Consider the following 25951-nt stretch of genomic DNA (forward strand, 5'->3'; position numbering starts at 1 on the left):
ATATATATTATATTATATATATAAAAATATATATATATACAGTACAGACCAAAAGTTTGGACACACCTTTCTAATTCAATGGGTTTTCTTTATTTTCATGACTATTTATAAGGCAAGAAATCCCACTTATTAACCTGACAGGGCACAGCTATGAAGTGAAAACCATTTCAGGTGACTACCTCTTGAAGCTCATCAAGAAAATGCAGAGTGTGTGCAAAGCAGTAATCACAGCAAAAGGTTGCTACTTTGAAGAAACTAGAATATAAGGGGTATTTTCAGTTGTTTTACACTTTTTTGTTTAGTGCATATTTCCACATGTGTTATTCATAGTTTTGATGCCTTCAGTGTGAATCTACAATGTCAATAGTCATGAAAATAAAGGAAACTCATTGAATTAAAAGGTGTGTCCAAACTTTTGGTCTGTACTGTATATATATATATATATATATATATATATATATATATATATATATATATATATATATATATATATATAATGCAATACAATGAGTTATTTTTATTTTTTATTGGTCGGCATTTAAAAGGACTCAATTTCCCATAAATCCTTGGGTCTCGCCGGTTTTCCTGGTGTGACGTATTTGGAAGCTAAGCTCTAAACAGACTGTTTTTGAGTTTGAAGTTTAATCATTTAAACATAGCAACCTAGCTCAAGCCGAAGACTTTGGGGACTTAAGGACTGCCATTTTACTATGCTTTGTGAAATAGTAAGTGCTGAACAGAGACGAAATAAACAGCTCTTTGCAGTAAGCAGGGTTACGAAATAGTCGCAAACTCGCAGCAGCCAAAAATAGTTTGCTAACAGCTGGCTTTACAAAACATATGTGAATAAATTCAAATTGTTTAGGTTACAATTGCTGCAGCTAAAAAAGCTCTGTAATTCTGAGGAAAACTCATTAAATTACACTTAATGTCCTACATTGCTTAGCAGTTGTACTCACCGTGTTTGCTTGCCTTAATGTCGATAGTGGAACGAATTCCCTTTTAATCTGCCAGTTTGCAAGCGCTACATAGATACCGCCCAGCAAAAAAGCATGAATAAATCAAAGCACCGTCTGCAGGATTGTACACCCTCTAGCGACTATTTACTTAATACTATTGCATAATTTAAACACAATCAGTAGGTTTATTGAAGTAATCACCTCGCAGTTGATGTTTGCAGGTGCTTACCAGTGGTTGTGATTAAAACTAACCTTCATGAACCGTCACATGTACAGTGTTTTTTGCCGCCTCACTTCATTGATCACAGGCAGGTCCTGACATGCACTTCAGTTTGCTTTTACAGTACTTACTCCCAGAGTGCACAGCGAAAACAAGACCAGCTGATTTTAGGCACACATCATTTGTTTTTGTATGTTCTGCTGACTAAGCTTCTTTTTTTTTTGGGATCTACAGTTTAAACATATGAGCTGACAGCTACAGGTTTAGTGGACTTAATCGGCTCCTTTTGAGGTCAGTTATGGGGCAAATTTTGAATGTCATGTGAGTTTAGGTGTGGCAATCTTAAAGGGATCATGTGATTGAAATGTCTCCACTGTTTCTTTTTGTGTTTGTCTTTATCAGACAGCAACCCAGTGGTAGAATGGTGTCTGTTCAAACTGCCTCTCTTTTGTTAAGCTTTGCACCCCTGTTGGTGCTTGGTGTTCCTCCTATTTGGACCCAACCAGAGCAGGTGCATCTCTCCTATGCGGGTAGGTTTTTATCCCTTCCCTATAAGTCATATTTACATATGGATACATCATATTCTGTTTACTGGCAAGAATCTTCTAGTATGTTTGGACATGTTTTGTGTGAAGCTGTTAAAAATAAAGACTTAACCTGGTATGTTTTTGTAGCTTTGTAACAAGTTGACCTCAGTACTGCTACAGTTTATCATAAATCAGTAAACTCTAAATGCTGTCTCCGTCAGTACATGTGCATTCTCTTGTAGTTTACAGATGCAGATGGTAGTTATACAATGTAAAAGTTATTGACCTATTGACCTTTTTTATGCTATGTTCTGCTACTATGGCAAACTTCAGCATATTTTATAGCCATTGTTTTTCAACAATGAAAAACATTGTTAGCTGCAGAAAAATGATTTTTCAAATTATTTCACAAGTGAAAATCTGAAAAGTGTGGCATATTATCTAAACCCCTTATTCACATACTGTTAAATAAAATGCAGTGCTTTTAGAAGACCCAGTTGGTAAATAAATATCTGTGAAGATGACCCATTGCTCATCCCCATATTGTCACATGGTGATGGCAGCGTCTTGCTACGGGAATGCTTTTTTTCCCAGCAGTAAAATGGAAATCTGTCAGTTGATGGGACGATGAATGGAGTTAAAATCATATAAAAGAAAACTAGCAAAATACTCAAAACTAACCCAGAGGCTGTCTGTCCAGCCGGAGCCACAATTTAAAATAGTTTAGATTAAACAATATTCATCTGTTAAAATGACCTAGTATAAGTCTAGACTTAAGTCTAAATGAGAATTTGTGGTAAGACTTGAAAATACTGTTCATAGATCCCCCATCTTCTTCTTTTTAGATATGGCCAGCTGTCAGTTTGTGCTTCATGTCTCGCCAGGCACAAGAACAAATCGCCACACTTATGTAGTTAGCATTTTCATAATTGTCTGTTGACTCTTATAAATGTATCAGTAAATGATACATTTATAACAATCTTTAACAGGTTCTCTTTCATATCTGCCTCCAGAACGTTTCCAGTAACTTGGCTTTTCTTCACAGGAGTACTGGGCTCCATGGTGGTGACCTGGACCACGTATAATAAGACAGACAGCAAGGTGGAATATGGTCTTCAGGGGGGCCGACTTTTCGAGATGAGTGCTGAAGGAGATACTACTGTTTTTGTGGACTCAGGAGAGGAGAAGCGGAAGATGTTTATCCACAGAGTTACACTCACAGACCTAAAACCTGCTGCTACATATGGTGGGTAGTGCTGGGAGTTTACTGGCATTTTCTGTGTGCTTGCATTATTTTAGTTTAATTTTACTCTCTTTATTTTTTAGTCTACCATTGTGGCAGTGATGAAGGCTGGAGTGACATATTCTCCTTCACTGCTCTGAACAGTAGCTCCAGTTTCAGTCCCAGGTTTGCTCTCTATGGTGATCTGGGCAACGAGAACCCCCAGTCGCTGGCTCGATTGCAAAAGGAGACTCAGCGTGGCATGTATGATGTCATCCTGCACATAGGTAACTGCACGGATTGCATTTATTTATTCTTCACTTGATTAGGAGTTGATAAAGCTAAATGAGAAGTTAAATGCTCATTTAGTTTTATCAACACAGATATCTGGCACTGCTTACAGATTGTGTTAATCACCTCAAGCAAGGCTGATTACATCCAAAAGAAACCTGTACTAAAATAGAAATGCTTCATTGTAATTACTTTAATTAGCAAGCATAATATTTATAAACAACTTTGGCTTATAAAGCTTATGAATTTTATTCCCTATGGACTCCTGCTATGTATTTCTTCACCCCTGAAAATGTAAGTAAGTTGTACAATCGTTGCAGACTACAGATGGGTGTTGATATTTTTGGCCTAGCTTGAGATCTCCTGCAAATAAAAAAAAAAAAGTTTAGACTTGAAGCTGGCTTTCATTATAGAACCCAGCCAGACACCTTGTTTGTTACAATGTCAGTCAAATGCAGAGTAGTAGCTGCTTGAAGTTCATAGGTGCCACCCGCTACTGGTTTTCACATTGTAGAGAAATAGATTTGCAATTTTAGGCAATCGTGATGTCTAAATTTCTTGCAGATGTGATTTGTGAGGTTTGCTAACCCTTTCCAAAACCCAGCTCAAGATCTAGCTTGACTTATATTATGAAGGACTCAGTAAGGAAAGAATTTGTTCCCCAAAATTTTAGAAACTCCTCCATCAAACCCCTGCATAATAAATTGAGTGGAGGGACACAGTGTTATACTTTGCTCAACAGAGAGAAAAGTGGAAGAAAGTTTACCGCTTTTGCTCAAAAATCACTGTGAGCTACTGGAATTGCCCACAGCCAAACTATTGGCTTTTTTCTATCTGCTTTTTCTTTTAACATCATATTTTTAATAATAAACAGGTTTTATGTTTACAGACTTCATTTCACCTAAGGTCTCTAAAATGTCATCTTTAACCTCCCCGCTATCTGAAGATATGGGGTCATTTGGAATTTGGAAATATTCCAAATGACTAATATGTGTTTCTTCTTTACAGGGGACTTTGCCTACGATATGCATGAGGTACTTTATCCTGACTTTGTTGTGAAAAGTGATCAAATCTGTGTTTAAATTTAGCTAGGATTGCTGACAGCAGATTTCTTTCATCAACACTTTCTGCTCTCAAGACTTTTCTGATACTCATCTACAGTGTTAGATGAGAGAGTCCGCTTCACCTCCCTCTTCAAACCTCTTCCCAAATCAAACCACTGTTTACAATCATGGCACCTAGACTCTGTGGTCGAGACATTCAGCCACATTACTGTGAGATTTCTTAAGCTTTGGATGAAAGACGAGATGTAGGGTCGCGTTTTTCAAGTATTCACCGAATAAAAATGGTGCCATTTAAAACCACAAATCATGAGTCCGAATAACATATTTTGCGTATTTGAAATCCTCCCAGCTGTCAGCTGTGTTATTGAGCGGACCTAATTTTGTCTCGGATACTAATATCAATTTCCCTTAAATGATTTTCTGCATTACTAATGTTTTTCTTTACTATATAAAGATGGATAAATAGAATCGGCAGACCTCTTTAGAAATTAATAACTATGATCCAGTTCAGTAAGATGTTTTTTTAATGCTTGAATGTCCAAGTGAAATTCATGGCTTCATTGATATTATGAAGAGAAAACCAGAGGAAGGGGATTTTGTCTGGTTGTTGCAGGTACAAAACCACAGCAGCAGGAATGAATCACACTGTGCTTCTAAGTGCCTCATTCAGTTTAAGGAAATCTAAGACAATAACTGGTTTCAGTGTGGTTCAGTCTGTACATTGATGCTGTACTTTTAAAGCTGTCTGGAAAATATATTTCCCTATTATTTTTAATAATAAATATTTGCTGAAGATTATTAGTAAAAAAAAAATCATTTCCTTCATGTTAAATAAGTCACTTCTGCTTACTACAGGACAATGCCCGAATTGGAGATGAGTTTATGAGGCAGATTCAGTCCATCGCCGCCTATGTTCCCTACATGACCTGTCCGGGCAACCATGAATCTACATAGTAAGTGAAGCTCACACATGACTATTTTGACAAGGTACGAGTGCAACGTTGGTCAAGCAGCCTGTAATTTTTCCTTAATCCTTCATATCAAAATAACAAAAAATCAGCATTATTATAACTTAGTAATCCATATCTATTGTTATTTTGTCACCATTTTATTAATTGTTCTACTTTATAATTTTGTGTCAATACTCTATGTGAAGCTAGAAGAGATTTAGCAAGTATATCATATCTATAAAGTACTGTAAGTGTACAATATTATCACAATTTCCTTTTATAAAATCTCAGCTCTTAAGGGAAAACATAACCTAGCATTTGGTGTAACGAGTTTTTCTCAACATTACCAACTTTTTGTGTTGAGCAGAATTGCTTTTACTGCTTGCTGCTGCGATGCCTCATACAAGCGTTCAAAAGACTTTTTTTTTTAAAGTACGTTCATTAAACAATGTTGATGCTAATTTCATTTTCAAACAGCAATATTAATTATACCAATACATTACTACTTTGATGGTGATCATTCAAACCAGCAACCATTTCATCTCGCAATCTCTCTTCTTTGGCAACTTGTTAACATTATTCTGTTATTCCACTATGGGAATCTCATACTGGGCCTTGTCTACATGTCACTAAAACTGTCTGTTTCTGGTCTGCATTTTATGTTGTTTTTAACTTAGTCTTTCTTCACATTTTGTACCGTGTTTTGCTCAGGTCGCAAGGACACAGCTGTCTGGATTTTGGCAAAACCCGAAAAACATTCTGTTTTTCATTTTGTTGAGTTGGCTCATATTGTCAGCCACGACTTTGCTACCAGATTCAACACAGAAGCTTTCTGATAAAAATTCTTCACTTTACTCCTTAAACAGACGGGAGCTATTTTGGGCTCTTATGGTTGGAGCCACAGAAGCAACCAACATCAAGGGAACGCTCTCCAAAACAACCTTTTTCTGGTTGGGAATAATTATCACCTCACTCTGTGTGTTTTACTTTCCAGAGTTAGCCGGTGTTGTTGGAGTTCTCTATACTTGTTAGATTGATCAGTTCTGCATCTGTAGGAAACTTTTAAACTTGGGAAATGTAGCAAATGATCATTTTTGATTGTTTCTTCAAAGAGAGATCTAATTCCTTTGTTGATGTAGCTGCTCAGATTTGAGGATTTACTGCTTTCAGTTGTTTTTTTTTAATTTGTTGGATTTTGTAAGATGGTTCTGTAAATATACCTTAGATATTTAAGTACAATTTCTCATTTAACAGAAAGTACTTATGAAATGTGGTGGTAGCCTTCTAACCCTATTTCGTGACATTTTAAAATTGAACAGTGAGAATTAATATTAAATCTTAAAATAGTGCTTTATAAATGTTTGTCCTTTCCACATTTTCACACATTGCAACCACAAACTTTAACATAATGTACATATGTTATGTTAAACATATGTTTGTCCAATGAAAAGCAGTGCATAGTTGTGAAAATTAAGGTAATTGATACATGATTTTCTGTTGGTTTATTATACAAAATCCAAATAAAATACATTCAGTTTTTTGACAAAATTTGAAAAGTTTAATAAGCATGAAGAGTTTGCAGTATTTTTTTTTTACACTAAACTCTACAATATTATTAAAAAAGTGAGGGAGTGATCAAGAAGAAAAATGTGTTTTAAAGTGATTAAGATAAATTGAAGAAAAACTTCAGTTTTTAGCAGGTTTACATTTGATTTTTATCTTGAAAGTCTGCAGCAAATGGATCCTTTAATTTCAGTGCAGTTTGCTGAGTGCTTCTTGCATACTGAAAAATTTAATGTTATCGGATCCTGAACCATAATATTTATTTGCCTACTGCAATAGTGGGTCAGTTCCTTTTTTCTCTGTGCCATTTGTAATGTGTCTGCAGCCTGGTCTTCATTACAGAGCTGCAAACAGTGGTCTCTTTTTCTTGGCTTTACATCCTAACATCAGAACCTGATATCAGGAATCATCTCGCTCCATTACATGACCAGTTAAAGCAGCTCCTCTTGCCCTAATGCCTACGCATCTGTTTTGTTCTGTGGTGTTGTTCTGAGTCTAAATATGCCCCGGAGCTCGTGACTGACTTTAAGTCTTGTTTTTTGTTGTGTTCTCTCTCCCCATACCTCTCTGTTCCTGTTTCCAACCTCAAAACCTAATGGGTAAAAAATAATTGAAACTTGGTTAGCCGCAAGATTGTTGTCAGGATTCCAGAAGAATGACGACAGCGAGTCCTCAGAAGATGCTAATTCATCAATGGTTCATTAGCCCTTCAAAAGACATTAGAGATGATAGTCACTCTTTGAAATATTATCTAGAGATGGAAGTTAGGGATACGATTATTGAAGTTTGCTGTTGTTTTCTGCTGCTTCATCCTGTTCCCTGAATTTAACTCATCAGAAGATGAAAGCAAATATCTGATGAAGAAAGATGTTTGAGAGAAGGTACTTTTATGTTTTTGCTAAAATGAGCTAAAAGTTGTGACAATCTATAATTTTGGTCTCTCTCTCTCGCTCTCTCTCTCTCTCTCTCTCTCTCTCTCTCTCTCTCTCTCTCTCTCTCTCTCTCTCTCTCTCTCTATATATATATATATATATGTACAGTACAGACCAAAAGTTTGGACACACTTTCTCATTGAATTCAATGAGAAAGTGTGTCCAAACTTTTGGTCTGTACTGTATATACTGTATATATATATTATGATATTTTGACAGTAAAAATATGTTAAGGAACCTTCTTTAAATATCTTTTTTTACTACCAATTATCTGCCACTTACAGCAACTTCAATATTAGTATTATAACACAGATAAACTGGAATTTCAGTCATTTGTTTTTCCTCAGTGAACAGCGCTTACCTGTAGTTGATTGCTCGTACTGCTCTCAACCACTAGAGGGAGGTATAAACTTTTTATACGTCTGTTGGTAGTTCAGGACCATAATTAGCATAGATTAAGTTGGATTTTCTCAGGTTAAGGTTTTGTTAGATAGAAAGGAGTTGTTTTTAGAATACATGTACATTTATTTTGAGAAATTACTGCCATAATTACGACTGTGGATTGACATACATTGATATTGCGTGAAATATTTATCTACAAACAGAGCAACATTAGCTTGTACACTGACATCAAAAATTGTTATCATTGAGACAGGACCCGTCTGCCTATAGACATATGGCAACATTTCTGTTTGATCGTTTCAGGAACTATAGAAGCAATTTTCAAAGTTGATCCTGACTTTAGGCATGCTACACTATTACTCTCCAGTTATTTTGGACACTTTGTTGACCGAGTTAGGACTAGTTCAGCTGCTGTTGAGGATATTGCCCCTTTTCATTTTTGTAAAATAAAAAAAACAGATCTCCTTATCACTTTCCATGAATAAGTTCCCATTGTGAACACTAACCCCTGCATTTGCACAAAAAGTAGGACCCATTGAGGAAAAACATGAAATCTGAGTCACCTTTCTATTAGGGATACCTAATATATTGGGATTAACACCGGTATCAGCTGATGTTAGTCCTGTTTTGAGGTAAAGGAATCGCTCCGCATGCGACAGTGATGTAGTGTAGAGCTGTGGAGTGTTTAACTGAAGCACAGAAGTGTAGTCAGCCGTGTGGTTATTTTTTCATGGTGTCGAAAGGTAACAGCAATGAAAATATCAGATGTTGATGTCAGCCCAAGTTTTCATACCGGTGCACTCCTATTTTCCATTCATTCAAAGTGTGGCCTTTAAATTTGAAGAGCTTTTCCTGAGATTTCTGGCACAATTGCTCCATGTTGCTTAATAAAAACTCCTAAAGCTGAAATAACTTTTAAAAATGGGATTTCTCTCATGACTACAACATCTAAAACAACAGGAAGCTGTATTTGAAGGCAAATATACTCAACAAACAAATGTAGCGTAACCAATCATGGATGGTTAGACTACTTATCCCACATCATCTCCACCCAGGCCTCCCAATGTGGCCTACATTTTGATTAGTTGGCTCCAGTAGCTGACCATGGTTCAAACTTATGGGTTGAGGTCATGCAGACTATATCCTTGCCTTTAATTTGGAGAGATAGGCACTGATTGTTTCTTTACAGCTGGCTTTATGTTTATTTTTGTGAAACTTTTATCAGAATCCATCACTGCAGATTTGAAGGTTGTTTTTGTCAGATCCCTCTGAGTTTTCTCCCAAGCTCAGATCACAACATAAAACTAAACAGCTTCAAATGTAGACTGTCAACTGCATAGTCATTATATTTCAGAGACAGCTTGGTGTATTTTGGATGCATTTCAGTTCTTTTTTGTCTTCTGGTGAATGCATCACATGCTATAGAAAGCAGCAGTTTGTGGAGCTAATTGCCGTTTGCTGCATATTCAAGGATTGAGGATAGTACGATCAGTTCAGTTAATTGTACTTCTCTACACCTTTTTCTCTTTTTTTTTTCTCAGCAACTTTTCAAACTACAGGAATCGCTTCAGCATGCCGGGTCAAACTGAGAGCCTTTGGTACAGGTAAAGAAGGTTTTATGTTTTATTACTTACACTGGTCTTTTGAAAGGTAACATCCTCAAACACTGGAATCAGATTTAGATTGATTGTAATTCCTCGGATGTACCAAAGCTCCTGGTGTGCTTAAGTAAACATTACTGAGTTGTAAGAACCTGCAGAGGAGTGTGGAGTGCCCCCTCTTTAACTTAAGCTTGCCTCTCCTATCTTTGGAACACTTAGAACTACACAAAGGAGCTATACATCTGACTTAGTGAGTCATTGCCCACTACATAACTCCTTCTCTCAGACAGTAAGATAATACCCTGCTAGACCACAAGCTTTCTCTCTGTGGGCTGAGATGCAGACAGCTCTGCTGGCTTGCTCCTTCACTTGTGTGCAGTCCATGGATGAAGGGGCATCACAGCTAAGTGACTACATAGAGAAGGCACTGAGATAAGTTAAAAATGTTCTGTGTAAGATATCACAGCAGACATTTAGAGTACTCTATCAGAGGTATGAACCCAAGTGACAAATGACTTGATTTGAGGAAACCTCAAAATACTGACTTCAACAATTATGACTTATGAATTCACTTTAACTTTAGAGTTTTGACTTGAAAACACTTGATGCCCAACAGACAGTGCATTCTATATGCCTTTTTGTAAAAAAAAAAAGGAAACAGACTATAAATTCAGAAATCACCAATCTTAAGCTATATGCCAGTTAGGTTTCAAAAGAGAAGCACGAAAACATACAGTGATGTTACTGTGGAGTTGGAGAAAAATGATATCCAAGATATGTTCATGTGCTTACAGAAAAATTAAGTGCTGTGTGCTAAATGCATGGGTTGAAATTTGCTACTATTATAACTAAAAAGATCAATTTCCTTAGACAGTTACACAAAGATTAAAAGTGAGTGCTGTTGAGTAATGTTTAGTTAATGTTAGCTTTATAGCTAACGTAATAATGGGTTTGGAATGTAATTTTATATACATGACCAAAAGTATGTTTTTTTTCTGTCATAAAATGTAATACATTATGACTCCCCCCAAGTGGTCAGATAATTAGTAGCTACATTCATCATAGAGTAGGTTATGCTGTCAGTTTCACTTTCAGTTTTAGCCTTTTGACATCCTGAGGTGAGTAAATCTTAATCAACAGAGACAGAGTGTTTGCACAGTGCTGCATAAAATACAGTGATGTTATTATTGGATATTACTGGTGGATATGGCAACAATAATTGTGTGGCAGTTGATTAAATACTGTGCCATATAAGTTTACTATATATTGCAGCTATTGAAGTTGGGGAACCTAGACCCCAACTAAAGGTGTAAAAAATATTCACACCTTAAAATGAGGTATTAGCTCGGTAAGTTACTGAATCCATTTTTGTTTTAAATTTAAATTTTATTTTCCCCAAAAGATCTAAATATAAACTTTTTAAATCATAAGGAAACCCTGGAATTTTCTGACTCATATTGTAACTGTTATTGTTTAGCATGCATTTGTCTGAAAATTTGACAAGTATTCAGGGGTAAACCTGGACTTTTTGATTATCGAGTAACTCATAATTTAAGCTAAACTTATTTTAGTAGCAACATTTTACAAAAAAGTTCATCCGGAGTTCAATTCACATGTGGAGTTTAAACTCCGGTCAGAATTTCCTTAGTCAGTGGTTTTCAGCATGCACCTTCTGCTTGGTCAAGTCTGTGTCATTTTTACAATGTGTGTTTGCAGCTGGAACCTGGGGTCAGCACACATCATCTCCTTCTCCACGGAGGTTTATTTCTACCTTGAATATGGCATGGAGCTTATCTTTAAGCAGTACAATTGGCTGAAGCAAGATCTGGAGGTTAAGGATTGTCCTTTTCTAATTTTAATCAAATAAATGTTTCTCAGTCACACAATTTTCTATGTCAAATATCTACTGGTGTTCTCTGTATTAAATTCATAGTTTTGTCTCCTTTTTTCATCTGGGAAATGTTATCCTGACATAGGAAGCCAACAAGCCAGAGAACAGAGCAGCACGTCCATGGATCATCACCATGGGACACAGACCCATGTACTGCTCTGATGATGACCAGGATGACTGCACAAAGTTTGACTCTTGGGTTTGTTCTTGTTCTACCATTTTATTCATAAACAGTGTTTTGCCCTAACAGCATACTTGTCACACACTCTTTAAACCAAACAAACCACACCACAGTACACTGATTTGAACAACATAGTTTCCACTTTGATGTGTTTCTCTCATTGGCATTCCTCCTAGTTTCACTCAAAGTAAAGCCAAATGCTGAGTTCTACCAAAAAGAGTTTTACAAGGCAGATATTTCACACAATAACTATTCTTTAATATTTTTAGGTCCGAGTGGGACGTAACGACATCAAACCACCAGCCCCTGGTCTCGAGGATCTATTTTACCACTATGGTATATCCACTAAGAAACATTAGCAATATATTGCTAGTTAATACCTCTTCACACTCAGAGAAATATCCAAAGACTCTAAAAGTTTGCTGTCAGCTTTTTAGACGCAGCCTTTTGGTCCACTTGACATCTTTGTAGAAATTCACCCAGATTACAAAGTAAAGTCTTGTGAAAAAATAATAATTATGATAATTATAACAGTTCTTGGAATGGAACATTTTTCTAGCTCTGAACTCAAGCATTTGCTTATTATCTCAAAATTAAGTCATATCTGGGTGTGAAGGATTAGATTACTCTACAATTCTCTTAAATGAGTGCATTTATGTTTGGCACATAATTTTTATTGTAATGTAATTTCTTTTCTAGGGGTAGATGTTGAGCTGTGGGCACATGAGCACACCTATGAAAGACTCTGGCCTGTGTATGGTGACAAGGTCAGCTCCTGGAGTCTTAGTTTCCAGTTCTTCTACAGATGTTTCCTGTATTTCTATAGTCTGTATAGCAATAGTTTATATTTCTATGTTTTCCATTGTAGGTGTACAATGGAAGCAAAGAGCAGCCCTATGTAAACCCAAAGGCTCCAGTACATATTATAACAGGCTCTGCTGTAAGTACTGTCACATCACTGCATCTTTGTGAACATTTTCCACACAGATCAATGCATTCACTAACATCAACAAAAACACTGTCATGAATTGTACACAGCTCTGTCTGTGCAGCTGCTGGTCTGCCACAAAAGCTTAGAACCAGCTGTTCCTCTGGGAAAGTTTTTTCTGATGTGGTGGTGGGCCGCGCAGGGCACGCTTTGTCATTCAGCCACAGAGGGATTAGTCATGAGCATATCCAAAATGCTGCCAGACCAACACCGAGGCACTGCCACAAGTCAAACAGAGCTTTTAGGAATGAGTTTTGGAATAAGCGTGTGTCGCTCATCTCAGCCAATTTAATCTTTGCTGAATCTTCCACAGGGCTGCAGAGAGAGAACTGACAGGTTTAATCCAAACCCCAAAGAGTGGAGCGCTTTCCGCAGCACTGACTATGGCTACAGCCGCATGCAAGTGGTTAACACCACCCACATTTATTTGGAGCAGGTCTCTGATGACCAGGTGAGGGCACGTGGAATAACATGTGCACAGGCATGGCAAAAGTAAAAGAATGCATTTTATGAAGGAAAACCTTTCCATAAATAATGACAGGAACTATTTCTGTTTTTTCCAGTATGGCAAAGTGATTGACAGCATATGGGTGGTGAAAGAAAGGCATGGTTTCTCTGCCTGGCTATGAGGACCTTCCTTAAAGAAAAAAAGAACTGCTCACAGAAGCACTTTACCTTTTAGACAAGCAATCATGCAGCGATATATTTTGTTATTTTATATAATTTTGAAGTTCATCAGCTGTGAAATCAACATATAATAATGTAATGTAAATGTATATAATAGGTACCTTGACTTATAGCTTGTAAACACAATGTGAAGCCCTCACATTTGAATAAATTTGTTTTTTGTTAATTAGCTGCTTTAGTTTGACTTTTCATTTTAAAGTTTAACTGCAGCACACGTTGTAAAAACACCCTGAACCTGGCAAACTCAAAGCTCCATTCATCCCAGAGCAAATCTTTCTCTTCAAAAATCTGCAAACACACTTAAACAAATCAAATCTCCCCCTTTCAGTTTATCTGGTACATTGGATCTCTTTTGGCTAAATAGGATTGTAGAACTTTATTTTATTGTCCAGATTTCTGGCCATCTGAATCAGAGACAAACTGATGTCCTTTCTTGCTTACAAGTGTTGTGTAAAGTAAGGGATGCTTTTGTCTTGGCCTAAGTGAAGCATGCATGGCACCATTTTTACTAAGGTGATATGAATTTCTAATAACAGTTAGCTGATTCTGATGAGTACTGGCATAAAACCAGTATAGATCTGCACGTTTGTGTTTTCAGCTGTTGAGCTGTCCATTAGCGCCAGAGAGCAATCACGTCTGCAAAATTATGTTGACACAGCGTAGTGTATATATACACACACACACACACACACCAAACCAATGATCTGTTAACACGACACACTCGAGTTGACATACATCACAGTATTTGGACATTTTTACCTAAAGCACATGCTGTATTATGAGAGTTTGTACTGTATCTTCAACCGCAAAAGAAAACACTCCACAAATTGCAGTTTTTCATGGCAATGATGGAACAAAACATGAAATCCTACAGCAGTTTGCACAATGTGTCAAAACAACTTCAGAAGCTCGACATTTTTGTCAAAAATACAGGAGTCAAACATCAGAGCCACGTCTGTAACTAACCACAGATTTGTTGAACTTTCCTCTGATGTTAACATCCTGCAGCGCAGCGGTCTGGATGGAGAAAAAGACGCAAGTACTCACACTGAAAGATTTCTGCTGTGCTTTCCCAGTATATGAATATAGAAGGGGTTTTTTTGCAGACAAAAACCTGTCCTCGTTTGTATCTAACCTCTGCCCTGTGCTTGCCTCATATTGTTGCACCACACTGAGTGAGGGAGTTGAGGAACAAGAGGCTGCACCGGCCAGACAGGAGCTGATGATGAACTACAGGATGGAGCTGTAGATGATTTTATGTCCCAGACAAGGTTTTACATGTAGTTTAATTTGTGTCTACTTGAGAACACCCTGTTCCAGATGTTTTCTTTGCCCCCTACATGGCTTGTGGCCACCCCAAGACATGAATTTTTCATCAATGGCTTTATTGCCACTAATTTAACAAATTTATAAAAGCCAGATGTGTTGAGTGCATGACTACTTGTTGCCATCTCAACAATTCCCCGCAGGAACTGTGGATTTCTTCAGCAATTTATCTTATTGCCTCTAATGCTATCAATGCTAATTTGTCAGTTTTGGTGGATGGCTATGTCTTGGTAGGTTTGCAGTTATGCAGTACTCTGGCTGTTCATATAACATAACCCTGCTTTAAATTTCTCATTATAATCCCAGATCTGTTTGCGTTATTCCTTCATCATGATGAAGCTCTGTTAATTTTCACTGAACTGAATTAAACCATGCTTTCACTGTTATAATGCAGATATAATTATGTGTTAAAACACCATTCGGAGATGAAAGAACTGTGTGGTGTTTGACTGGAATTTGCCCTGCAACTTGGAGAAAAACAGCTTTTACTGACTTTCTCCAGATTTTTTCTTTTCAAAATCATTTGAAAAATGATTTCTACTGTCACATTTAGAGCTAATAATAAATTCCAGCAGTATTTCTGAATGAAACCTACGACTGATGAGCTCTGCAAGGACCACAAATTTCTCTTTCTTTCTTGAATCATTTGAATACATTTTTGTGTGCTGCACTCAACGAACAAACTGTCTCAGAGTACACTAGAGGCTTCTATGTGTTTCTCTCCACGGGTGATCAAGAGGCGGCACTTGATCCCAGAGCACCGGAGATGTGTGTGATGTATTAACGCTGCCAGATGCTGGTTCTTAGGGATATTTAATCAATCCAGAAGCTCACTACTTTTCCAGAAGCAAAGCACTGCTATTAAGCAGCCTCAGACCACCACCAAGACAAAACAGCCAAGTACAGTCTGCCCCGGCACGTCACTCCACATTCTTACCATAATTCCACTTTCAACATCAACACCGCAGTGACTTACAGGGCCTTGCAACACAGCTTCAACAGAACCAGAATGTTATAGCATATTACGTCTAAAAAACCGCACAAACTGTAATATGACATGATATGGATTAAATGTATTTTATGTATAAATAATATAACCTATAATGAATCAAACAGGCGTTTTGGTTGAATGTAAAATTTTTAAGAGACATGGGAGTTCAGGCTGCCTGAGATAACAAAGTGGAAATTTGATGGATCCTCTCTGATAAACCACTTTTAGGGATCCAGACAGTGTGTGTACTGTCTCCACTGAGCACACGAGGGTGTGAGATTTGTCAGCATAACACGGAAACATGTCTGCTTGTAAAGTCTAAACAGTGAGTTGATGTCTTATGACAAATTAAGTTAAGGTCACATGTCAAAATCGGCTTAAATATTTATATATAAATATGCTTAAATATAGTTTCACATGGTAACACGAAGACTTTTTGTGATTTCTCATGTTAAACATTGCAGCCCAACCATGACCTGTATAAATCTCCAAAGCCAGATGTATATTCTTCCAACAGAGTAGTCAAAGATAGGCACATGCTCATTAGCATCGTTCAGCAAGCTCATAATTCACTTTAAATGTTTTCCTTTTACATGTAGTCTTGGAATCACAGAGTTGCATACTACTGAAGAAAAGTAACTTGCGGTGTAAAAGATAATTTCAGTAATTTAATTCAAAATGAAGCTAATACGTCGAGTTTTTACAAACACTTTTATTTAAAAGTTTTTATGACTAATGCAGCTAAACTTAATTAATCTCAGATTTTAATCAGTTCCTGGAGCATTTTTAATAGTCAGTTCTCTATCTATATGCTTCCCTTTTTTCTGTTGTAAGTAATTTAGAGTTGAATGTGCGTCAGCATATTTGTTCTTCAGATTAGTTTGGTTTTTGGCTCTTATTTCTAATTAGCTTGAGTCACAATAGATTAAATGATTTGTTTTATTTCTAATTTTGACAAATTTTCCTATAATTATCTTTGATTAATCCTAAATAAATTTCATTCTTGAGAAATATACAGGAGTCTTCTTGCTTCTCTCTTTCTGTGATAATGATCGCTCAGTGTCTTGGTATTTAATACTCTATCTTGAGTATGAGAGGTTGCAAGAATGATTATTGGGTAGATTTAATTATCTGCATTAACATAGTTTATCCATTTTGAAAATATTCACTTATGATTGAAGTTTTCTCCCAATGGAAGTTGCAAAAACATCTGTACACAATCTAACACTAAGCACTAAGAGAAAACATTTAAAGCACATCATTAATAACAAAAATGAGAACAGAAACGTCAGACATTGGCCTATTTCTTCTAACAAGACTTTGATACATCAGACAAAACAAATTGGTTACAACCGACGTAATGTCAGGAAAAACAATCTCCTGCTGATTACAGATGGTAAAGTTCCCAAAAACTTCTGAACACAAGCTTACAAACTCAGCTTCCAATCACCAGCAATTTTGTCTCTGCATCCATCCATCCTGATGAGTAATGTGGTAATTTATTTGGCAGCCCTTGAATTACTGCAAGTTTAGCAAAGCAATAACTCTAGCTATCAGGGGGCCCATCGCCTAAATCCTCCAATTCACCAGTGACAGGAGTTGCAATCTTAAATCTTCAGTTCCTACATCTCCTGGGAATGCTATACTATTTTCCTTAGAACATACATGTCAATTATTAATTCTGTTTTTATTTGTTCCATTTATTCAGAACTCAACAAACCCAACATGACCATTTTTCATTTGCCTGTCACAAAACCAGTGGGATTTTCAAACTCTTGTGCTCAGGAACCAGGCTAGTTAATGCTAATGAAAGAGATCAATATGAACCTATTTGTACAGAAGTGATGTTTTTAATGGGGGTTAGTTAATTTATTCTTGCAGCTATAAAAATGAAATATGCACTCAAAACCATTTTAAGTTTTGAGGTCGGAGCTGGTATCAAACCTCCAACTTTCCATGCTGGATTTCAAACCTCAGCGGAAATTTCTGATGATGCTTTTGTTGACATGGAAACTCTTACACACTCCGAATGCAAATGAGTATGTAGTAGCACACAATCCGTTATCTGTCACATGTGTTAAAACTGCAGAGTGTAACTTTTATAAAAATATATATATATTTTTTAACATATTTGCTAAAACTATCACCATGTCGTGATAGTATGTTGAAACAGATCATCTTTGATCGAGCTCCTCCACCTCCTCCCTGAGCTACTATTCTGGAGAAATGCACCGCTCCCGAACAAAAGCAACCACTCAGAACAAAGAGGAGGGTCTTAGTGCTGTCAGTGAACTTCATAAAGGTGGTGCTAAATGTGCTCAACTCACCATTACAGGAAAACCGCTTATTCGTCATCGTCTATGCTAACCAGCCTTAGCATTCACAACAACCTTTGTTTGATGGGAGAAGCTGCATCGTAGCAGAGAGCTAAGAGAGCTAGGGGGGAGAAAGGGCAAGGGGTGAGCTGCACATGCATGTGAGTTATTGATCTCGTTCTTGCTCTGATTGGTTGTTTCCACTTAGCACTGGGAACACTGGGAGAAGGCAAACAAACTCAATTTTTACTAAACTACAACATAGTAACAAATTCAACAAATAGGTAAAAAAATATTTTATGTCAAAGTTATATACTGCAGCTTTTGAAGACACATGATCTCCACTAACTTTTTGTCACATTTTGGGTTCAAAGCATATCTGCATCTGAGTCAAACCCTAATTAATTTACTTTAACACTCTCTCTCCTTAACTGGAAGTACTGCATAGTTAATTGTACAAAAGAGCGGTATTGATGCAAAGTTGGGCATTACATATGAAATCCCAGTATCCAGTTTGGTGTTGTAAACAAGGCCAATTTTCCCTGTCTGGTCTCCTGTATGTGACGGATGCCAGGCAGTCAGTCTGTCTCATTTAACTCTGAATACAATTATGTTCTCACACTGAGTTCCAAGCAAAAGTGAGAGCCTTTCATTGTTGAGAGTTCTGCTGACAGTATAATGTACTTGTTGAACCTTTACTCTCTGCCAGATTAATATTTATTGGTTAGCTCTGACTTTGTTACAGTCAGAGCTCAGCAATAGGTTTTTAGTCTGTACAAAGAAAAGTTGTATTAAAAAGTTTTAAACTTGCAAAATCCTACAAAGATTGGATTTTTGAAACTTTTCAAATGGGAATGTGATGACAGAATGTCTTTAGAAAATATTCATACTAATTTGACTTTGTAAAATTTAGTTACAGCACAGCAACAAACTTTAGTGTATGATATCTGAATCTTGTATGACAGAACAACACAACATACTTGGTAATTGTAAAGTGGAAAGACTTGTTTTTTCAAACATATGGCTTATCAATATGTTCTATTGTTTGCTGCAATTACATTTGAAAGACCTTTGGGAAATGTTACTAGGACCGTTACATCCTATAACTCTGGATATAGGAAGACATGCAGGCTATTGTAAGATATGAACACAGTTTGATCCAAACCATTTGATATAAATCATTTGTGCTGTATCTAAAAATGTAACAAATAATTTAGTTACATGCATTAGTACTACATTTGAACATAATTTCAAGTGCATTTTGTGCACCCTCTTTGCCACGGGTCAGTGACATATGTGTTTCTACTTAAGTAAAGAAAAAGATACAAACCAGCTGTTTCTGTCCCCAAAGTCAGATTTCAGGCTGAATAGCCAATCATACTGGGTGAAGGTATTCAGAGTTGTTTTTGAAAGATCGTTCAAGACCTTTTTAGGGACTGAAAGAGGGTTCTTTAATGTTTATGGAGAGCACAGAGATCCAATTCAATGGGTAAAATTCACGTTGTGCCATGGAAGGAAAAAAAAACATCTCCAGTCTTTGGTTGAGCTATAAGTGACTGACAACAAAAACAGATGGTTTAAATCACAGAGTACAAAGTATTCTGAGAATCTGTCCAGCAGGTGGTTTTCCCATAAGAAGACACTGATGTTCTGAGCTGAGGACATGCTGCTACTGGACACAGACAGACAGGTATGTCCTCTGTCTAGAAAAAACAGGAAACATTATGTCTCTATATGTAGACTACATGAGCCTATACAATAATATGCTTGACTCTCGTGGTGAGGTTTTCATCCTACTATATTAACAATAAACTCAGATGATGTTTGTAGAGCTCAAAAAATTGCGGCAGGCAAAACATGAAAGAGCAGAGGTTGCTGTGAGAATTTTGTGGAGAACAATAGCTGCATTTCCATTAAAATTGTGCACAAAAGTGTTAATATTCCCTTAAAGTCAAAGAACAATTTTGCAATTGCTGTGTTCCAATTAACTAAGAAACACAAATAAAACACGTAAATAAGTTTGTTCACAAGAACATGCAGCGCCATCCTCCTACAACTTTGTGTCGTCTCTTCCGCCAGTAGTAACATCCGGTTGTTGATCACATGATGCGAAGAAAGTGTTTCCGTTGCAGTTTTGCATAATACACTAATTTCTATACAGCCAAAAAACACCTCCTCCTAGTACAAAAAACTTTTGATCCAAAATCGTGTTTTTATCAAAATTGCCTTGTTTCCATTAAGCTAATTTATTTTTGTAATTCCAATTTATGCAATTTTACACTCAGTGGGTACATAGTTTATGACGCAGGTGAGAGTATACACATGGAGTAATCAAAGGGATGAGGAACAGCTGAGATGAATTACAGAGGAAGGAGGAGATACATGAGATAAGGACTAACGAAACAAAATGATTAAAATACACATATAACATAGATGAAACCCAAACGTGACAGAAACAGAGCAATATAGGAGTACAACAAAAGAAAAAAATTGGTACCAATCAGAAAAGGTTGGATTGGTGATTTTTTTTAAGTTTCCACTGCCAACTAGGTCATTCCTCTATGGTGATAGTAGAAACAGGTTAACGTTTTTTTGCTGCTATTTGTTGCAAGCAACCAAGAGATAAGACAGATAAAATAAACATAAATTTGACTGTTTACTCTCTCTATCTTAGTGAATTTGGCTGACCACCCATTAAATAGACCAAGGCACGAATTTAGCCAGAAGAAGCAAATCATCTCATGGCTGGGAGCTGGTCTTGTGTGGGCATTGGCCATCTGAGAATCTTGTTTAAACAGATCCAGGCTGAAAGACGTAATGACCATGCTGACAGCAGCCATACGAGATGTCTACTGATGGCTGGTCTGTTGTGCGGCTTGGAGTCCTGCAGCTGAGGAGAGAAAGGAAGGGGATGTTGCGGTTCGCCATCTCTTTAAGTGAGCTTCGTAAGAAAAGAAGCACATGAGCCTGACGTCAATATTTGTTCTACCACCAAACTTGAACCAACAGAATATAGGATATACAGTCCTGTGGCAGCCTGCTGTGTTTTTCCTACCAGTTCAAATGTGTTCTAATGTCTGCTCTAATGTCGTCTCAATTAAGCATCCACATGGAGACAGAGAACAGCTCAGACCTAAAACTTGGCCTGTGGACGCTGAATCAGGTAGCGGTAAGTTTGGACTCCATTCTGAATAAAATTATATATAATTTGAAATATATTTTGCTGATGTGATTGATTCCCAAAACGCTTGTGAGCTAATAGCACGTGCTTAAAGCGTGGCCAGGAATGAAAATGCATGAATAGACAAAGAGATCTTGCATAATTTCAAAGAAACAGATGCCATATTTGCTGTCTCAAGAACTAAAACAGCTGTCCAAAGCAAACAAGAGAAAAACTATTTTTTTTAGACTATTATAGTTTTTGGAGGTTGTCCATTTTTCAACCTCTTACAGAAACTATTTAGAGTTACTGTTTGGAAACCTAAATAATCTGCTTTACAGATTTTAACATGTCCTTTGTGTAGATTCAGTCCCTGACCACATTCCTCGGGACTTATCCCTGCAGAAAATAACACGTGTGATGTCCTCGAGTTGTAAAGCTTCTTTATCTGATTGAGACTTGATCTGCTGCTATGCTCTGATCTTGCTAGCTAAGACCAAGGCAAAGAAAAGACAGGGATCTAGATATCAAAAGATCTGAAGATTTTTCTCATCCCTTAACTGAGGGTTAGATCAGTTAAATTGCTTATCTTATTTATCCATAGAACCGAACTCCTCAGCAATTTTTTATACATGCTCAATCCTTGGAATGTCGCAAGGATGCTTGGACATATAGTTGCCTTCCAATATATGCATGGGTTAGAGACCAATACTTAGTGCTACTTAAAAGTTCAAACATCAAATCTACCTTAATATGCATCAATATGCACAGTGGAAACTATCTTGGGACTATACTGCAGAAAGTAATCAGCAGTCGTCCGTATCTCTGTTCTTGAGGGTAGATCCAGTTAGCTTCCAGGAATATAAATGTTCTGCAAATAAGGCAGCCCTTCTTCAAAGAAAATCACAAATGAAAATGTTCCATTCTGTTATGAAAGCCTGTTTTGTTTTATCTCAAAGGTTCAATGAGCTTTTGTCCCAGACTCGGCAGTCTGCACCAATATGATCCCCGCTTTAATAAGAATGCCTTCAAGTAATACAATGACTGGTTCCACGTCTGGACATATGCTTGCTGTGGAGAAAGAAGTGGACTGACTCCTCAGCTGCCTTTAAGCACATCATGTATCATGTGGGATGCACATGAAAGACAAAGACAGAAGCTGCAAGCACACCAGAAGGCATTACACAGCTAAACTAGATAGAGAGGTCGGAAGCCATAAAGAAGTGAGGAGAGGGAAAACAGCAGCTCAAAGTTTTCATCTCCCATATCCCCTCAATGTCTAAATTTAGCTTTGACTGTCTCAGCTTGAAACTTTTACAAACTCAGCCATGGGTTTAGCGTTAAGCTGAAATATTCCTCTTGTGTTTTTTTTGGTTCTTCCTGTCTTTGCTCTGTGGATTCTCATAATCTGCCTCCTCATTGGTATGTAAACTATCACACACTGAGCTTGTTTTTGCTCTTCTCTCTCTACAAATGCACGTTTTCACATCCAAAAGTAAAGATCTCAAATTGCTTTTATCCATTTGTCCCATCTTCAGTTGCTTCGACACTGAGAACACACGGTACCCTGAGGAGAAAACATTTGCATTTGCGGGTTTTTGACTTCAAACACGCTGAGCTGTCTCAACATGAATAAGTCACTTCTGACTTAACAAGTGTGTGGGCTCATCACCTCACAATTCTGTCAAGGCTACAGATGCGAAGCGGCCAGTGGCTCAGATTCCAGTCATTTCCACGGCTGTGATGGATCCAAACACAAGTCATTCAGTCACCAGGCCCTTTGCAATGATTCACTGCTTAGGGCTGCGTGACTCAAAGATTTTTCCCTGCCCCCTTATGTCCTCCTTTGACTCCCATTGTCCTCCATGGACTTGGACTTGCCATTTGACGTGCAGCCAACTTAGAGGCGCTTACTTAAGAGGTCAGCTGCAGGATTGTATACAGGATTTCTGCATAGCAACAGTTTGTGGACTCACAATCCAAAGTACACAAGCTAAAATGTCAAAAAAAAGAAAGAATCCTTTAGAAGTGGTTAGAAACAAGCACTTAGTTACCATTTGTTTAGCAATTTCATATACGCTTAATCAATACAGTAAGAAGAATAAATCCCTCATGTATGCGCACAGTACTGTCAGTTCTAGTGGGAATCAACATGTGCAGATTATTTCCTTTGGAAAGTAAAGAATTGGCTCTTTCATTAGGTGACGGACAAAAAAAAAAACATTGAAGTTCCTTCAAATTCGCCCAACAGAAAAATAAAAAAAGATCCACAAGTTGGCAGTTCCAGCTGAAGTATCACACGGCACATGAGCCTGAGTGGGTGGGATCATAGTTGAGTGTTAAAGAGGACCAGATGATGGGATGAAGGTGTTTTCAGTCAGTGGGTTTCCGATCGCTCCTTTTTCTGGGAAAGATGGGATGAGACAAAGGAGAGCCGCAGCTGTTTTCTGCTGCCACAAAGTTTTATTTATGTTCGTCTCAGTTCACATTGAGCACTAACTGATGATGATTATGCAAGACTTGACTCTTCGGCTCAGGTCTCTTGTGGGTTGATATTTACCGACCTCTATGGATTTGTCACTGCATTGTGTTTTTTATGAAGTGTGAACTGGTCCCCTAGACTGGGTGAGATGTAGCTGCAGTGCAATGATCTCAGAGTCTGGAAACCTAAGAGTTAGTCCTGAGTTTCCAGTGAGAATAAACTCTGTCCCAAGCGTACGTAAAAAAAGAAGCTTTTCTTGTGTTTCTCACCTCATAACCTTCAAATTTATTTCTCCTTTTCCTCTTTTCTTTTCAAACATAAATGTAAGATCACAATAAAAGCAGTCTCTGTAGTTGTATGAGAAGGAAAGGTTCTCTGGCCACTTTACAGAAGCATGGTGTCATTTAGGCCTGGAATACAAACAGAACAGAGCAGCAAAGGAAAGGAAATTTTACTTCTGCACCACATAGTCCCACAAGACGCTTTAAATAGGTCACAATAATGTTGTTAGTCAACAACAGACACAGTACTGTGCATCAACAACTGCTCTTATTGAGGATCTCAATCCAAACAACCTGAGTCAAAAGATTCCCTTGGAAATAATTCATCTGCTCCAGTTATACAGAAAAAACTAACTCATCTCAAAGCATTCTCAGGCCACAAGGAACGTATACTGTAGTTCCTGCAGCCTTTTCTCCAGAGCCAACTTCCAGAGGAAGGTGTCTGATCAGGTGTGCAAATCAACTTTATGGTGGAGCTCCACATTTAGCTCCCCAAAATGACGGAGCTCCTCACCCCGTTGTTAAGCCATCCTACAGAGGAACCAGATGATAGAACCTCGTATCCAGAATGACAGGCACCTCTCGCTGCAATAAAAGTATTTGGATAATGTCTGCTTCTTAGCAGAGTTATTGATAGTTTTAGATTTGGTGCCAGCCCTTCAGGATCAACTCAAGTGGAAACTGGGAGTAAGAACTTCTGGTTCAACATCATTTCATGACCTCACAAATGGACTTTGGGTAGAATGGACAAAAAATGTTCTATGAACACAGTTCATGAGCTTTCTCAAAAATGTTAAACCTTGTGCAGCTGCAAAAGGTGAGCTGACATGACCTACCCTAAGTTTGAGAAAGGAATTTACTCATTTGTGGAATTAAAAGTGACTATGTACTGTATATTTATTGGCCTTATTTAGTAATGTTCAAGGGTAGATTGTTATGTTGGAGTAACGTTAGGCGTGGTGCTTTGCCCTCTGTACAGTCATTGGGAAACAAAAACTTGTTGGCAAGTTTCTGCCTTTATGGGCTGTCCTCCATGTGCATGGCATGGTAACTAGTAAGTAAGTAAGTAAACTTTATTTCTATAGCGCTTTTCACAGACCAGGGTCACAAAGTGCTGCACAAAGTGTAAAAAATAAAATAAATTAAAAGCAACATACAAAACAATAAAACACAGTATTAAGCTAAAAAGCAAGTTTAAAAAAGTGGGTCTTAAGTCACCACTGGCATATGCTTAGACCATAATCTTAGAAAGATTATTTGACTGTACTTTAAGAAAGCCTTTCTTGAAATTGCTTGTATCTTGAATTGTCAAACATTTACTGGAATTGGTGGCTTCCTTTTTATCTTAACACAGTTATCGGTTCAGCTTGTGGTGCATGTCTTCCCTTTCTCTTTCCTGTCACATTTCTGTTTAATAAAGGCCACTAGTGCCAAAAATCTTTTTTTTTAACGTTCGTTTTTTAAGACATGTTAATCACCAGCTTAGAAAATCAAAAATTAGGTCCTCAGGTTCACTCTTGCTTCATCAAGGAAACAACCTAACTCAGTCGACATGCTTATCAATGCTACTGAGGAGCATGGCATAATTGGTCTTAAACACTCAAAATGCCACTAACATTGTTGCTATTTATGTCATGTAAGGATTGTTTGAATAACTGTACCTCTAAAATTTGCAAAGGAGAAATCTATTTTTGAGAACAAAGTGATCTATTGTCTTTCAGAGTAAGTCCTGCTAATATTTCATTCATTACATATTTTTTTCTCTGCAGGAGAAGTCAGATACAATCAGCTAATCTCTGTTCATTCAGCCTTTATATCAATGTCAACGTTTTTCAGGAAACACTATGCACTGTTGTCTCATCAGAGTCAAGAGATTCTCTCCAGGAACAACAATCAATATAGAGATTTTAAGTTGCAA

The 25951-nt window shown here is 37.3% G+C and overlaps 2 protein-coding genes across 10 annotated transcripts in view; one reads left to right on the forward strand and one right to left on the reverse strand.

Annotated features, from left to right (window-relative positions):
* Positions 1-25951, reverse strand: part of LOC116709077 (KATNB1-like protein 1) — a 33305-nt gene that overhangs the window by 2684 nt on the left and 4670 nt on the right. For 2 of the 5 annotated variants that reach the window (XM_032547370.1, XM_032547367.1), the window contains exon 1: positions 960-1065. The exons of 2 other annotated variants lie outside the window; for them this stretch is intronic. The gene's annotated coding sequence lies outside the window, so the exon portion shown is untranslated. Of the gene's footprint in view, positions 1-959; positions 1066-1211; positions 1317-25951 lie in introns of those variants that run through there. One more of the 5 variants, XM_032547368.1, reaches the window with a different exon arrangement.
* Positions 589-13647, forward strand: acp7 (acid phosphatase 7, tartrate resistant (putative)). Of its 5 annotated transcripts, XM_032547365.1 has the most exons (15): positions 589-725; positions 1414-1470; positions 1582-1709; positions 2752-2952; positions 3033-3215; positions 4228-4253; positions 5139-5236; positions 9672-9734; positions 11448-11562; positions 11708-11821; positions 12073-12139; positions 12503-12570; positions 12672-12743; positions 13105-13242; positions 13355-13647. In XM_032547365.1, exons 3-15 carry the CDS (start codon positions 1601-1603, stop codon positions 13418-13420), a joined length of 1320 nt encoding a protein of 439 aa, XP_032403256.1. In that variant the 5' UTR covers positions 589-725; positions 1414-1470; positions 1582-1600; the 3' UTR covers positions 13421-13647. The 5 variants fall into 5 exon arrangements, with proteins under 5 accessions (XP_032403256.1, XP_032403254.1, XP_032403255.1 ...); XM_032547363.1 differs by having other exon boundaries at positions 1414-1709; XM_032547364.1 differs by lacking the exon at positions 1414-1470.

This window comes from Xiphophorus hellerii, chromosome 19, assembly GCF_003331165.1.
Source record: "Xiphophorus hellerii strain 12219 chromosome 19, Xiphophorus_hellerii-4.1, whole genome shotgun sequence".
In the NCBI taxonomy this organism is placed as follows: domain Eukaryota; kingdom Metazoa; phylum Chordata; class Actinopteri; order Cyprinodontiformes; family Poeciliidae; genus Xiphophorus; species Xiphophorus hellerii.

Coding starts and splice junctions, on each gene's coding strand:
- acp7 (XM_032547363.1), top strand. CDS start 1,544: ATGTCTCCACTGTTTCTTTTTGTGTTTGTCTTTATCAGACAGCAACCC. Junction 5,237..9,671: donor GGCAACCATGAATCTACATA/GTAAGTGAAGCT, acceptor TTTTTTTCTCAG/CAACTTTTCAAACTACAGGA. Junction 9,735..11,447: donor ACTGAGAGCCTTTGGTACAG/GTAAAGAAGGTT, acceptor GTGTGTTTGCAG/CTGGAACCTGGGGTCAGCAC.